General features: G+C 41.3%; 4 protein-coding genes across 4 annotated transcripts; all 4 read left to right on the forward strand.

The window, feature by feature from the left end:
- The first annotated feature begins 4060 nt into the window (after positions 1–4060).
- On the forward strand, positions 4061–6698 carry LOC108008355 (C3 and PZP-like alpha-2-macroglobulin domain-containing protein 8). Its single transcript, XM_017072186.4, has 3 exons — positions 4061–4114; positions 5077–5478; positions 6020–6698. The coding sequence occupies exons 1-3, from the start codon at positions 4105–4107 to the stop codon at positions 6496–6498; spliced, it is 891 nt and encodes a 296-aa protein (XP_016927675.3). The 5' UTR covers positions 4061–4104; the 3' UTR covers positions 6499–6698.
- A 1390-nt stretch (positions 6699–8088) lies between these two features.
- Positions 8089–9382, forward strand: Cht9 (Chitinase 9). The gene is made up of 3 exons (XM_070995102.1): positions 8089–8149; positions 8221–8662; positions 8718–9382. The coding sequence occupies exons 1-3, from the start codon at positions 8089–8091 to the stop codon at positions 9325–9327; spliced, it is 1113 nt and encodes a 370-aa protein (XP_070851203.1). The 3' UTR covers positions 9328–9382.
- A 949-nt stretch (positions 9383–10331) lies between these two features.
- Positions 10332–12008, forward strand: LOC118876761 (acidic mammalian chitinase). Its single transcript, XM_017072339.4, is given in 6 exon segments — positions 10332–10475; positions 10538–10714; positions 10783–11053; positions 11112–11320; positions 11379–11765; positions 11768–12008. Coding segments are annotated over 6 exon segments (1266 nt in total). The 5' UTR covers positions 10332–10405; the 3' UTR covers positions 11920–12008.
- Positions 12009–12755: 747 nt separating this feature from the next.
- Positions 12756–14780, forward strand: LOC139352551 (acidic mammalian chitinase-like). Its single transcript, XM_070995105.1, has 5 exons — positions 12756–12903; positions 12966–13142; positions 13211–13481; positions 13540–13748; positions 13808–14780. Exons 1-5 carry the CDS (start codon positions 12834–12836, stop codon positions 14488–14490), a joined length of 1410 nt encoding a protein of 469 aa, XP_070851206.1. The 5' UTR covers positions 12756–12833; the 3' UTR covers positions 14491–14780.
- The last annotated feature ends 45 nt before the right edge of the window (positions 14781–14825 follow it).

Here is a 14825-nt window from a genome sequence, read left to right on the forward strand (position 1 = left end):
AAGTAGTTAGCCAGAAAATAGGCTACATATTATTGAAAAACTTAGGATCTATGTTATAATATTCGTTGAGTCTGCAATATAGTTATATTTTCGTCATATGCTTGTTTTTGTCAGTGTAAAATGACAGCTGTTGGCGAACGTGCTTGAGAGAGCGAACCCTATGTTTGTTGCTGGTTTCTCTTGCTGAGATAAAAGTCTACTTCACGCACACAATGGCATTTCCATTTGGGAGAGGGATTTTTACCAGATCGTTTTTAGTGTGTGAGAGTTTGATACGTGCGTCAACCGGTACATTTTCTCTATCCTTCGCTTCTCTCGCTCTCTCTACACGCACACTTCCTCATTTTGCGAACTTTGTCCACGCTTTCTCTCCCCTCTCACCTGTCTCTTTCGCAACCCCCGTTCTTCCCCTAATGCAATTTACAATTGCATTTTAAAAGTGACGTGTTGACAGTAAAAACGGCGACAGAGCAAAACAAAATGTTTAGGAACCTAACATAGATTCGTTTAATGGATATGTTTTTGTCGCATTTTTGAATCGTTTCCAAGGTGCCCTTGCCAATTTATCTGAAATGTAACTTTCTGCCAGACAAACCGGTTCCGAAAATTATGCCAGTCTAGAGTATCTACCTATAGAGACTGCCAAGTTTCGCCTAAACAACAGCACGTTTTCATCTCGAAATACCAACGACCTTCGTCTGTGACCTTTGGGCAACCACTCGAACACACACATACACACATAAATACGCCTGCATACGAAAAGCACAAGATAAACAAAAGATAAGCATTACTTATCGGAACAACAGACAACTCCATTATTGAACGGGAGTTGCATTATTCACCAGTTAAATATAAATATCAAAGGGTTCCGAAATCAAATCGATGGGAACAGGTTGCCAATCACGATCGAATATTTTCCTTTGGGTTGATTTTTAGATTGAGAGAGTAAAGTCAAACGGGTTTTTTGACATTTCTCAGATAAGCAAACTTATCACGCATACAACAGCACGAGTAAAGTTCATAGGTATGGGGGCTCGTCAGGCAAACACACACACACATCCATTTCCGTTTATTTTTATGTTTTCAGCTGTTTTGGTTTTAGGCCGGTCGGACGATTTCATAAGAATTACTCATCTTTCACGTGGTCCCACAGGGCGTATGCGCGATAAGTTTTTCTGACGTTATCGTTGGTCGCGTTTTTTCACTTTTCCTTTCGTTGACTACGAGATCTCATCTGTTTCTCTAGTTAACCCTATGTTATTAAAAAAAACCAAACTGTTTTAAAAAACTGGAGAAGGAAACAACTCTTTAATATCTTTTTAAGACATACATTTATAATATAGAACTACCATCCTATGTATTATATCAGAACCTCAAATCAGTCCTTTCCATCTGGGGTTAATGCCAAGTTGATTGCCCTAGGCCACTTAAAGCTCAATTGGCCGTTGACACTTTTGAGAAAATTTAGTGGTCGGAGGCTGGTACTGAGACCCAATTGGATCCAATTGAGTGAACTCATCCAGATTTACACTTGTCTCTGGAAATGTCGCAAAAGTCGGCAGCGGAAATGTTAATTAAATCGAATTAATTTATTCCACTTTGCACTCTGCCTAACGAATGATAATATCTCTCAATTGAATGGCAAGCTTGCTGATGGTTCAGCATTCCAGAGGTCATAATGTTACGCAAACTGAACAATAAAACTAAATGGGAAAGTGTAAACAGAGTTAACTTGTTCTGAACGCTTATCTGCGCAGTATACGTTTCGGGGGCTCGTCAATGGGAAAAGTGCATTCTGTTTGGAAATAATCTGGAAGATTAGATATAGATGATGCATTATTTCGAGGTTGCTCATTCCGTTTAAATATGGGTTATAAGACGGTTCTCTCTATATGATAAGAAAATAGTTATCAAACTTATTTTAGTTTTAAGATTCCCATAGTTTGCCATTATTAAAATAGTATGAATATGATTTATAAAATGAAACAAAATATAGGGTTTCAGAGTGTTTTAAGCTCACTGTTAGAATCAGAATTCATTGCACTAATGTGTCTAGTGCCATTCTTAATAACTTTAAGTCGTATGTAAGTTGAAAAGATATGAGCTATTTATATAATAGGCTCCACTAATGGATACCTTAATACGTTAAACTCTAATTGACTTCAAGTGAATAATGTTCGTTGTACAGCGAACTTTAAGTAACAAAGTTAAGTTCCCCTGTATTCCCTTTCTTGGAACCCATTATCTTCTATATTAATAAGTAATACCCCAAGAAACCTATTCAAACCTTAAGCTCTTTTTGTGAAATGATATATTAACAAAAGGAAGCCTTCTATAAGCAGTGAATTGTTTGTTTACTCGTCTGCCGCTGTGCAAAGTAAGTATGTATGTTTGTCTGTGTGTTCAGGTGTCTCCGATATAAATACCCCCAGTTGCACGGCGTGAGCAATTGATCTACTCTTATCACAAGACAATTTGGCACGGCTTCTAGTTTCTGTGAATGCAAATAACAATTTGTTTATTTTACACAATTTCCCTTCGTCGGGAAGCTCTGCGCATGCACGTTTTGCAATAAAATAAAAAAAAGTGCGACCAACCGGCGAGACGAAAGAAAACCGACTGACATTGAGAACCCAAGTATCCAAGAACAAAGCAGTTGTGACGTAAGGAAAGATAATCCCTCGTCAAAGGAATGGATAAAAGACAGTACAGCTGGAAAATATTAATCCACAGCATTTTAAACTTATTTCTGTGGCGCCCTAAAAGTATGCCACAATATGGTATTACAACAAAATTATAAACCTTGCGCCATAAATAAATAATGATCGAATGGAAAACCTATTTATTGTTGCCGAAATCATTATATCAGCATCAATCATTCTAGACCTTTGCGGTGAAGTCATTGGCAGTGGCTTTTGATGCCCTGGTTTGGTTACCCATGTGACAACACAAAATAAAACCGGCACATGACGCCAAAATAAGTGACGACAACAACGCCAAAGCATAATAAAAAGAGAAAACATGGAATAGACAAATAAGTTACATAGAATAGAAGGTACCCTAGCTCAGACAAAAGCTTATATATTTTTTAACAAAGTATTTACAATGTTATACCATGGAATTGATCTATGAATTGCGGTCCTAAGATCTCCTATCTCTCAGCTCCTTCTAAGCGATTTGTATGTAGTGAATGTATGCTCATTCAGAAACATAACTTTTATAAAAATTCTACAATTGTTTTGTTAATCCTAAAACTTGAAGAAAATACATGTTTAACCCACCCAATTGTGTTGATTATTCCTAACAAATATCTGCTAAAAGGGTATCTTAATAAATATACTAATTAAAACAAAGCTTAAAAAAGTATTTAATATTCACTAGCTTTTGTATTATTTGTATTATTTAGCATAAGTATGTAAATCTGTTAGTGGCTAGCCGATATGAAAAATTGTCATGCCCTTACTCAGAGCATTGAAAAGCTTCCGTCTGGTCTTGATGACATCAGCAGCAGCTTTTGAGAACCTGAGTCAGAGGCGTCCCCTGAGCAAAACTAGGTGGAAAAACTACAATAGTTTTACCGAAGCTAACATACTCTATCGATAAAGTTTGGAATTTTATTAAATGACTTAAAACTTTAAAGAAGAATCTTAGACTTTTATTTTAATAATTCAAGAATTTATTTTCCTTTTGGTTTTTAATACCAAGTAGCTAAGAAGTATTTATAGATTAGCCAAAATACTAATTAGAATGAAAAAGTATTATATATTTTCTTATATAAATCAATAATGTTAAATTTTTTAATATTTTTGTTCAAAGATTTTAAAAATATTTTGCTTTTTATTTTTTTTTTAGATAAAACGTGACTATGAACAGTACAACATTATGGTAATATGATTGTTCCCAATTCAAGCTGGTACAGTCGTCTACTTTCTAGACTGCCAACGATCCCCAACTTATCAAGAGAGAGCTTGTCGAGCTTTTATTCTCATTTTCGCACTGCCTCTGTTTTTTGAGCAGTGCTTACCTCGCCGGTATTTGGGTTCCGTTGCGGCAGTTTGAATCAGAATCTCAGTAAGCGAACATCGTTAAGCAAAAGCAGCCATCATGCCAATCGGTGAGTTCCCAAGTGGGTGGAGTGCCTAGAGCAGTTGGATAATGGAATAAATAATTGGGTGAATTTAAACATAGGGCGACTCGGGAGAGCGAAACTTTTGGCCCACGACCAAAATTAAATCGTGTCAACAGATTCCCAGAATCGAAACATCCAAAGTGAATAAAATATATAATTTCTTTATCTATGTTGGGCTTTTTACCAGTGGAAAATACATAAGCAGAGCTTGTGTTTGGAACAACTTTCACCTTGCGATCGTCTATAGTAGATTCAATTAACGGGAATACGTGATACAAGTTGGACTGCCTTTTTAGTGTTATTTGCAACCTATTTAATTGATTCTTGATGCGGTCACACAGCAAAGTGCCCAAAAATGTGTACCATCTGCTATGAGTCACTGGTTCACGCCTTGAACTCTGGCAATAATCAATAAGAATTCCGCTAGGGTGAACCGAGGGTCAGACGAGAGACGAGATGCACCTTTAATGATGTCATGCGAAATAATGTTGCTTGGGAAACATTTCGTGCTGTCTATCGAAAACAAAAAGCACAACCTTTCATAGCCCCATTCAAATGTTTGTCGTTTGAGGCCCCGTAGAGCCGGCTCAGAACTCGAAATTGAGCTTGAGTGGAATTAGCTAGAATGTTTTGTAGCAAAGAACCAATGGCGATCCAAATGACATCATGCGAATAGCGCTAATAAACAAGTGGAAACAAAAACAGACGCTAAACATTCAGATATGTATCTACAAACATATAAATAGCAACAAATTCTTTCCAGTTCAAGTGTTTTTTATGACAACATTTTTCCTGGGATTTGACGGAGATTTTTGAGGTTGATAAATCAAACCTCAAAACTTTTCCATCCCACACAGATCTTGGTACAGTTGCCTCCAAAAACGTAACTGTGTACAGTTCAGCCATGAAAATGTAGACTAATCTTCTCTTCAACGTCTTTCTTGCAGAAATCAACACCCCCGATAAGTTGGAGTACCAATTCTTCCCGGCCAGCGGAGGAGTATTCACCTTCAAGGTGCGTTCACCCAAGGATGCCCATTTGGCCCTCACACCCGCTCCCGAGGAGAACGGCCCCATCTTCGAGATCTTCCTTGGAGGATGGGAGAACACCAAGTCGGTGATCCGCAAGGATCGCCAAAAGCCCGAGGTGGCCGAGGTGCCCACTCCGGGCATCCTGGACGCCGGAGAGTTCCGTGGCTTCTGGGTGCGCTGGTACGACAACGTCATCACCGTGGGTCGTGAAGGAGACGCCGCCGCCTTCCTCTCCTACGATGCCGGAAGCCTGTTCCCAGTGAACTTCGTGGGCATCTGCACGGGATGGGGCGCCAGCGGATCCTGGCTGCTGGATGGTGAGTTTACACCTCATTTATAGCCCTTTGCGGTCAGAACAATAGCACAGGTGTTTACCCTCTCTGATTAGTTTACCGAACGTAATTGTTTACGAGCTGTATTGTCCTACGGTTATTCTATGGAACCCATTGTTTTGGTAGCAAAGCAGCTGTGCTAGCTGAAACTACTATTATCTTTTGTATATTAGATATTTTTCATTAAATATTTAGGGGGAAAAAAGGATATTTAAAATGCTTGTGGAAAAAAGGTCTTAGGAATCTAATACTTATGGGCAAACTTTTCTATATTATATATATACTTTGAAAAAACTGACAAGAAACCATTGAAAATCTTAAATCCCCAAATACTTTCCATAATATACAAATTATGGAACGGCTAGGTATACCACAAAGAATATTATACTTTGATAGACTAATATTCACTAAAATTAATATTAATAGCTGACTAATCCACAAAGAATAGGATACTTTCATAGATTAATATTCACTTTACTTAACACTTTACACTTACTCACTAACATATTCCACCGTTTCTCCACAGAGTCCGCTCCTTCGGCTCCCGTCATGGGCTTCGCTGCTCCCACTGGAAGCGGACCAGGATGCTGGGTGGCCGCCGCCAATGGAGAGGTTCCCCCCAACGCCCTGGAGGGAGGATTCGATAGCAGCGAGCAGCTGTACATCGCCCGTGCCCGCCACGAAGGTGACCTCATTCCCGGCAAGCTGCATCCCTCGCACGGTGTGACCTATGTGGCCTGGGGAGGCGGCGAACATGGACATGGCGAATACGAGGTGCTCTGCGCCGGAGGTGGCCAATGGGTGCCTGTGGAGGCCGGAAACATCCCGCCCAATGCCGTGCCCGCCGGTGAGACCGCCGAGGGCGAGCCACTCTTCATCGGACGCGCCACCCACGATGGCACCATCACCGTGGGAAAGGTGCAGCCCTCCCACGGATGCTGCTACATTCCGTACGGCGGCGAGGAGCTGGCCTACAAGGAGTTCGAGATCTACGTGGCCAACTAAGCCATGGCTAGAATGTCCAACGCACTGAAACACAATTGTTAATCTGAGCGCTTTACAGTTCAACTGGTCGCAGAAATTTTATTTATATTTGCATTTCTACTCAATACTGTTGAAGAATCTCTATTTGATGCCGAAAAGGTTATTACTTTGTTCACCCGAATTGGTTAATAAACAATAAATATGTTTAAGAAAATAACATATCCCAAAACGTTTTTATGTGAAATTCCATTTAGGATGGTTGATTTGATTACACATAACCATAATGTTTGGAAATAAACGAGCTTGCATGAAATAAATTGAGCTGAGACTAAAATTTTATTTGTTTACAGATATGGACTTAGTGGTTTTCTAGCAACTTTTAATATCATACAGGGCTAGTTGCAGATAGTAATGACTAGTAATTGCTTTGGAAATTGTCATTAATATTCCTTTTTCGGATGTAATCAAATCGTATTATCTTACGCAGCTTAATCGCTAATGCTAATAAATTTGAAAACCATTTCGATCTCTTGAAAATTATAATCAAAAATTCCTTATCTTATGAGATCATATTTGGTACAATCTAAAGCAAAGTAGAATGATTGGAATCTACTTGAGTATATGCGTTCCATTCAAAATAATTTACTTCTACTCAATGAAAATCTTTTTTCACTTATCTCGTTATCAGTCAACCCATAAGCCTTTCATAAATAAAATTTCAAATCACAAAGAATTTACTTTGCCAAAATACAATATATATACTTTCAAGAATAATTTACTATTTAAAAAATGTTCCTATTTTAAGTCTAAAAGACTTTATTAAGATATTCATAAATGGTAGTTCTTTATATTTCTTTTGTATAAAATTCAATTTTATTTTGGGGTGATAAGAGTTTAATCATATGCATATTCATAGACTTCAGCAGGTCATTCCATCTAATCTCATGATTGGAAGCCACCTGATTCGGACAACTCTTCATTTTAATAACACCTATTGTAGATTACAAGTTTATAAAGTAGTCGTGTAAGTACAAGTTTGAAGGGGATGGTAAGAGACGTGTAAAGTATATCTTAGCAACAAACAACAGCCCTCAGTCTGTTTAAACACCTGGATGTTAGAAATATAGAGCCAATATGCCTGACTTATAGTTACCCTATTATAAACCCTTAAAATAACCAAATATAATATGTTTCAATAAAACAGTTTGGGTTCCATAAAGTTTGGAAACAAATTAACATTTAAGTAACACTACCAATGTTATAATGTTAATTATTACTAACAATAACTCTTCCCAAAGAATGCAGTATACCCATTTTGTCCAACATTACCGAGATAAGAAAACTAAAGTGAATCTTAAATTTTGAAGCACCTCTTGATGGAATTTGTAGCTTTAGGGACAGTAAACAAAACGAATCTGAACTTGAGATACAGATACGAGTCCGTGGTATAAATATTAAAATTCAAAAGAAAGAAGCACGCGACGCTGCATTAATAAATTTGTCAGACAAGTGGATTGGAGTAGCCAACCAGAATGATAAGGTAAGTGATAAGATGCGCTTAGAAAGGTATAAATACCAAGATGGAACAGGAATGAAATATCATTTCTTGCAATGGGAAAGTTATTGGCACTACTTGCAGTACTCTGCCTTGGTCAGGTGATCGGTGCTGAACGTGAGTATGATTTTGAGGAAAACCGACTTGGAGGTAATAGTAATACCATGTTTATAACTCGACCATTTCAGGCATCGTCAACTGCTACTGGGGCACCTGGGCCAACTACCGCAGCGGCAATGGCAAGTTCGATGTGTCCAACATCGATGCAGGTCTATGCACCCACTTGAGCTACTCCTTCTTCGGAATCAACGACAATGGTGAGATTCAGTCCCTGGACACTTGGCTGGACTACGATTTGGGCTTCATTAGCCAGGCGGTCGGTTTGAAGAACCAGAACCCCAACCTGAAAGTCCTCGCCGTCGTTGGCGGCTGGAACGAGGGCTCCACCAAGTACTCCTCGATGTCCGGCGATTGGTACAAGCGCCAGAACTTCATCAACTCCGCCCTGAATCTGCTGCGCAACCATGGATTCGATGGCCTGGACCTGGACTGGGAGTACCCCAACCAGCGTGGTGGAAACTGGGACGATCGCTCCAACTTTGTGACCCTGCTGCGCGAACTAAAGGAAGCGTGAGTACTGGATCTTGATCTAAGATGTCCTTAATTAATGGTATTCCTTTTATAGCTTCGCTCCCTATGGCTACGAGTTGAGCATTGCTGTGGGTGCCGGTGAGGCCCTGGCCAGCGGCTCCTACGAGATTGCCAACATTGCCCAGCAGGTTAACTTCATCAACGTGATGACCTACGACTTCGCCATGGCCTCCGATGGCAAGACCGGCTTCAACTCCCCCCAGTGGGCCGTGGAGAACGCCATCAACTTCTGGCTGAGCCAGGGTGCTCCGGCCAACAAGCTGGTCCTCGGTGTGGGCACCTATGGACGCTCCTTCCAGCTGTCGGACTCCTCCCAGAACTGGCCAGGAGCACCGTGCCGCGGCGAGGGATCCGCCGGATCCTACACTGGTTCCACCGGATATCTGGGCTACAACGAAATCTGCCAGAACAACTGGTACACCATCTTCGACTACGACAATGCCGCTCCGTACGCCTTCTCCGGTGACCAGTGGGTGAGCTTCGACAACGTGCTCAGTGTCCAGTACAAGATGGACTTCGCCCTGCGTAACAACCTGGCTGGCGCCATGATCTGGTCCCTGGAGACCGACGACTACCGTGGTCAGTGCGGCGAGGCCTATCCTCTGCTCCGTGCCATCAACATGAAGCTGCGCTGGGATATCTAAACGGCGACTCTGATTGGATAGACAAAATGATTAAAAATTAAAAAAAAACCTTGCATTTTGAAAGTGTCTTATGGGGGGCTTTCCAGAAATCTGATCTAACCAAGTTTAAAAATGAAAAATTCGTTTATGTATAAAAACCCATATTTGAAACCAAACGAAGAGTAGGGCTTAGAGAGTTTCTTTATATATGAATAACTCATTCCGATTTAAAAACCAAACAACTCAAAAATCGTTAGTGGCTCACCACACTTTAATTTGTTGCTTTGTAGTTATTAGAAACGATCGTTAGCATTGAAAAAAGTGAAAACTACTGATTAAAGTTATAAAGTCAGTATTTTTTATCTTCACAGATAAGCTTGTTTTTAGGCATATAAATTCCAAATCGTTCACATCTGGTAGAAAACTATTTTTGGTCTCAATAAATTTTTTATAATTGTATTTATACGACTTCGTCAGTAAGTGTTTCATAAATTAGTTGTGATATAGTATGTAGTATTGCTTAACAATCTTCTTTCATTTATATAATCGGAGATCTTTGATAGTTATTAGTAGCCATCCTAACTTCCAATGCCCAAAATATATACTTTTATTACTTATCAGACATGTATCATACTCAAAACGATTCTAAAGAATTCGATCAATATACCACTTAAATTAGATCGCCTACAAGAAACGACATTTTACCGAAGAATTACAAGCAAAGCAAAAATAAATGTTTACCATTCGTATATTGATACATTTTCCAGCTAAATAAACAACAACAGTCACATTCGTAGAAGAATTTTTATTCATTTATTTTGAGTTCACTATAAAGTGGCTTTATGAGTAGCTAGCAACAGTTTTGAATCACTATTCAGGACCATGATAAAGTGCGTGTAACAATACGAGTACCATAGTCCAAATCTCGAGGCGCCCTTATAAATCTATTTATAAGTTAACATTTATGTGCATAATATAATATGAGAGTGGTATGTGTAAAGATAGAGGCGATGTGTAGCGATAAGAACTTACCTGGCCTATATAAACGGAGTACCGTAATACCCGAAACTATTGTAAATGTTGACCGACTGAGTGAAGCATGAAGTTGTTATCGATTTGGTCCTTGGCAGCTCTTTGCCTTTGCCTTGGCCAAGTGGCCTTCAGCGAAAGTGAGTAGTTTTGGACGTATATTCAGAAATCGGTGCATTATTCGAACCTTATGATCCTTCAGAGGTGATCAACTGTTACTGGGGCACCTGGGCCAACTACCGATCTGGGGATGGCAAATTCACCCCCTCCAACATCGATCCCTTCCTGTGCACCCACATCAGCTACACCTTCTTCGGGATCAGCGATGCGGGAGAGTTCAAGTCCCTGGACACCTGGCTGGACTTGGACACTGGACTAGGTAATATAAACTTAGAAAATATTGGCATAGGTAAAGAACCCAAGTAAAACTTTGGTTTGTCTGCACAGGCTTTGTAAACCAGACCATTGCCCTCAAGCAAAATAACACAAATTTGAAGATTATGGCGTCGGTTGGTGGCTGGAACGAGGGCTCCACCAAGTACTCGACCATGGCTGCCGATCCTGCCTTGCGTGCCACCTTCATATCCAGCTCCCTGGCCTTCATTCAGCAGAATGGCTTCGATGGCTTGGATCTGGATTGGGAGTATCCTGGTCAGCGAGGAGGCAACGAGTCGGATCGCGAGAACCTCGTGACCCTGCTGAGCGAGATTAAGGAAACGTAAATGGTTATAGAGGGTATTCTTTGGGACGCAATATGATATATCATCTCCCAACAGCTTTGACAAGTATGGATTGGAACTAAGTATTGCTGTGGGTGCCTCCGAGACGACGGCCAACATCTCCTACGACATTCCGGCCATTTCTCAGCACCTGACCTTTATTAATGTGATGACTTACGACTACCACATGGCTTCGGATGGCTATTTGGGTTTCAATGCTCCGCTGCCCGAGGTCACCGAATCCATTGACTACTGGATATCTCAAGGTGAGTTGGGGAACCTTAAAAGTTCGGATATCCATTAATCACTATGTACTATGGTTAGGTGCCCCCTCTGAGAAGCTCATCTTGGGCATTGCCTCCTATGGCCACAGCTACCAAATGTCCAATAGTTCTCAGAACTGGCCCGGTGCAGCTTGCATTGGTGCTGGAACTGCTGGCGTCTACACCCAGGAGAGTGGTTTCCTGAGCTACTACGAGATCTGCCAGAATAACTGGACTACGGTTTTCGATCAGGAGAACAGCGCTCCGTATGCCTTCCAGGGCGATCAGTGGATCGGATACGACAACGCCGAGAGCATCCAGCTGAAGTTGGAGCTGGTGGAGTCCCGCAACCTGGGTGGGGCCATGACGTGGTCCATAGAGTCGGATGACTTCCGCGGCCTCTGCGGCGAGACATATCCCCTGCTGAAGACCATGAACCGAGCTCTGGGCAAGGAGGTCACTGTATGAGTGTGGGAGATTGTAACAAATACTACGAGTGTGCAGATGGAATCCGGTACGACTTCCAGTGCGGCACGGGACTGTTCGTTAATCCCACCTCTAATAACTGCGACTGGGAGTGGAATGTCGATTGCCCCTATTAGATAAACAGCCAAAGAAATTATACAAAAATTGCAATAGTCCAAAAATAAATCTCTTTAAGAGGCCCCACAAGAATTGTATATTAAATAAATCTTTATTTATGACCAGCTAAACACTGATTAAATTTAGATTCTAATAACAATACTTACAAACAAAATCATTCAAATCTTTAATGGTAGAAAATTATTTTTTGTCTCAACAAATTTGTTATAATAATATTTACCTACTCTTTATTCACTTATAGAATCGGAAAACTTTGATAGTTAGTAAACCATCCTAACTTCCAATGCCCAAAATAAATACTAAACGATTCCAAAGAATCCGATTAATAAACCAGATAAATTGGATCGCCTACAAGTAACGACATTTTACTGAAGAATTACAAGCAAAGCAAAAATAAATGTTTACCATTCGTATATTGATACATTTTCCAGCTAAATAAATCATTCATTATTAAATGTATGCATTGTAATGTAACAATGTAGTCACATTCGTAGAAGAATGTTTATTTATTTATTTTGAGTTCACTATGAAGGGGCTTTATGAGTAGCTAGCAACAGTTTTGAATCACCATCCAGGACGATGACAAAGTGCGAGTTTGAGTGGGGTACACTACGACCACCATCGTCCAAATCTCAAGACGCACTTAAAGATCTATCAATGAGTTAAAATTTATGTGCATAATATAATATGAGATTGGTATGTGTACAGTTATAGGCCATCGTGTCGTTTCGTTTTCCTCATAGAATGCAATATATTACACTTTTGTTTTCTGTTTCTACGATTTCTTATGTGAAGTGGCGATTTATCAACCATGTCGAAGTGTAGCGATAAGAACTTACCTGGGGAGTGGCCTATATAAACGGAGTACCATAATACACGAAGCTATTGTTAATGTTGACCGACTGAGTGAAGCATGAAGTTATTATCTATTTGGGCCTTGGCAGCTCTTTGCCTTTGCCTTGGCCAAGTGGCCTTCAGCGAAAGTGAGTAGTTTGGGTAGTATTTCCAGAAATCCGTGTATTATTGGAACCTTATGATCCTTTAGAGCTGATCAACTGTTACTGGGGCACCTGGGCTAACTACCGTCCTGGTGATGGCAAATTCACCCCCTCCGACATCGATCCCTTCCTGTGCACCCACATCAGCTACACCTTCTTCGGGATCAGCGATGCGGGAGAGTTCAAGTCCCTGGACACCTGGCTGGACATGGACGACGGACTGGGTAATATAAACTTAGAAAATATTGATATAGGCGAGGAACCCAAGTAAAAATTTGGTTTTACTGCATAGGCTATATAAGCCAAACCATTGCCTTGAAGCAACGGAACCCAAACCTAAAGATTCTGGCCGTGGTGGGTGGCTGGAACGAGGGCTCCACCAAGTACTCGGCCATGGCCGCCGATCCTGCCAAGCGTTCCACCTTCGTGTCTAGCTCCCTAGCCTTCATTCAACAGTATGGCTTTGATGGACTGGATCTAGATTGGGAGTATCCTGGTCAGCGAGGAGGCGGAGAGTCGGATCGCGAGAACTTCGTGACCCTGCTGCGGGAACTTAAGGAAACGTAAGGGGTTATAGCGGGAATTTCATGGATTGCAATATGATATATCATCCCCCGACAGCTATGACAAGTATGGATTGGAACTAGGTATTGCTGTGGGTGCCTCCGAGAAGTCGGCCAGCATCTCCTACGACATTCCGGCCATTTCCCAGCACCTGACTTTCATCAATGTGATGACCTACGACTTCCACATGGCTCTGGATGGCTATTTGGGTTTCAATGCACCTCTGCCCGAGGTCACCGAATCCATTGACTACTGGCTATCCCATGGTGAGTTGGGGAATCGTAAAATCCCTGATATTCCATTAATCATTATGTATTATGGCTAGGTGCCCCCGCTGAGAAACTGATCTTGGGCATTGGCTTCTATGGCCACAGCTACCAGATGTCGGATAGTTCTCAGAACTGGCCTGGTGCAGCTTGCATTGGTCCTGGAACTGCTGGCGTCTACACACGGGAGGGTGGTTTCCTGGGCTACCACGAGATCTGCCAGAATAATTGGAACACGGTTTTCGATCAGGAGAACGGTGCTCCGTATGCCTTCCAGGGCGATCAGTGGATCGGATACGACAATGCCGAGAGCATCCAGCTGAAGATGCAGCTGGTGGAGTCCCGCAACCTGGGTGGTGCAATGATGTGGTCCATAGAGACGGATGACTTCCGTGGCCTCTGCGGCGAATCGTATCCCCTGCTGAAGACCATGAACCGCGCTCTGGGCAAGGAGGTGAGCGGAGGCGGTGGCAGCGGAGGCGGAGGAAGTGTTACCCCATCTCCAACTGCTGCTCCCACTCCAACACCCACTCCTGGAGGAGGAAGTGGTGGCAATGGAGGTGGCTCCAGTGGAGACTGCTCCACTTCGGGAAATGGTCACTTTATGAGTGTGGGAGATTGTAACAAATACTACCAGTGTGCAGATGGAATCCGATACGACTTCCAATGCGGCACAGGACTCTACTTTAATCCCACCTCCAATAACTGCGATTGGGAGTGGAATGTCGATTGCCCCTATTAGATAAACAGCCAAAGAAAATATACAAAAATTGCAACAATCGAAAATATAAATCTCTTTAAGAGGCCCCCACAAGAACTTTATACTAAGTAAATCCATATTTATGACTAGCAAAACACTGATTAGATTTAAATTCCAAAAATAATATTTACAAACAAACTCTTAGTCATCATACAGACATAACGAAACTCAGTTGTAAAGCTCATGAGGCAACTACATATGTTACAATTTCAATATTGGAATAATGATAATGACAATAAATACCTGTGGACTTGTCTACAAGAAACCATAAATGGGTGAGGTAGTGTTAAGGAACGTTAAGTTCTAGGCCATGTTCA

This window comes from Drosophila suzukii, chromosome 2R (assembly GCF_043229965.1).
Source record: "Drosophila suzukii chromosome 2R, CBGP_Dsuzu_IsoJpt1.0, whole genome shotgun sequence".
Lineage (NCBI taxonomy): Eukaryota > Metazoa > Arthropoda > Insecta > Diptera > Drosophilidae > Drosophila > Drosophila suzukii.

What these genes read in the sequence shown, in the direction of transcription:
- LOC139352551 (XM_070995105.1), top strand. Translation starts at nt 12,834, where the DNA reads ATGAAGTTATTATCTATTTGGGCCTTGGCAGCTCTTTGCCTTTGCCTT. An exon ending in CTGCGGGAACTTAAGGAAAC is followed by an intron (nt 13,482 to 13,539) that starts GTAAGGGGTTAT and finishes ATCCCCCGACAG; the next exon opens with CTATGACAAGTATGGATTGG. An exon ending in TGACTACTGGCTATCCCATG is followed by an intron (nt 13,749 to 13,807) that starts GTGAGTTGGGGA and finishes TATTATGGCTAG; the next exon opens with GTGCCCCCGCTGAGAAACTG.
- Cht9 (XM_070995102.1), top strand. Translation starts at nt 8,089, where the DNA reads ATGGGAAAGTTATTGGCACTACTTGCAGTACTCTGCCTTGGTCAGGTG. An exon ending in TCAGGTGATCGGTGCTGAAC is followed by an intron (nt 8,150 to 8,220) that starts GTGAGTATGATT and finishes CGACCATTTCAG; the next exon opens with GCATCGTCAACTGCTACTGG. An exon ending in CTGCGCGAACTAAAGGAAGC is followed by an intron (nt 8,663 to 8,717) that starts GTGAGTACTGGA and finishes TTCCTTTTATAG; the next exon opens with CTTCGCTCCCTATGGCTACG.
- LOC108008355 (XM_017072186.4), top strand. An exon ending in CGGATCCTGGCTGCTGGATG is followed by an intron (nt 5,479 to 6,019) that starts GTGAGTTTACAC and finishes GTTTCTCCACAG; the next exon opens with AGTCCGCTCCTTCGGCTCCC.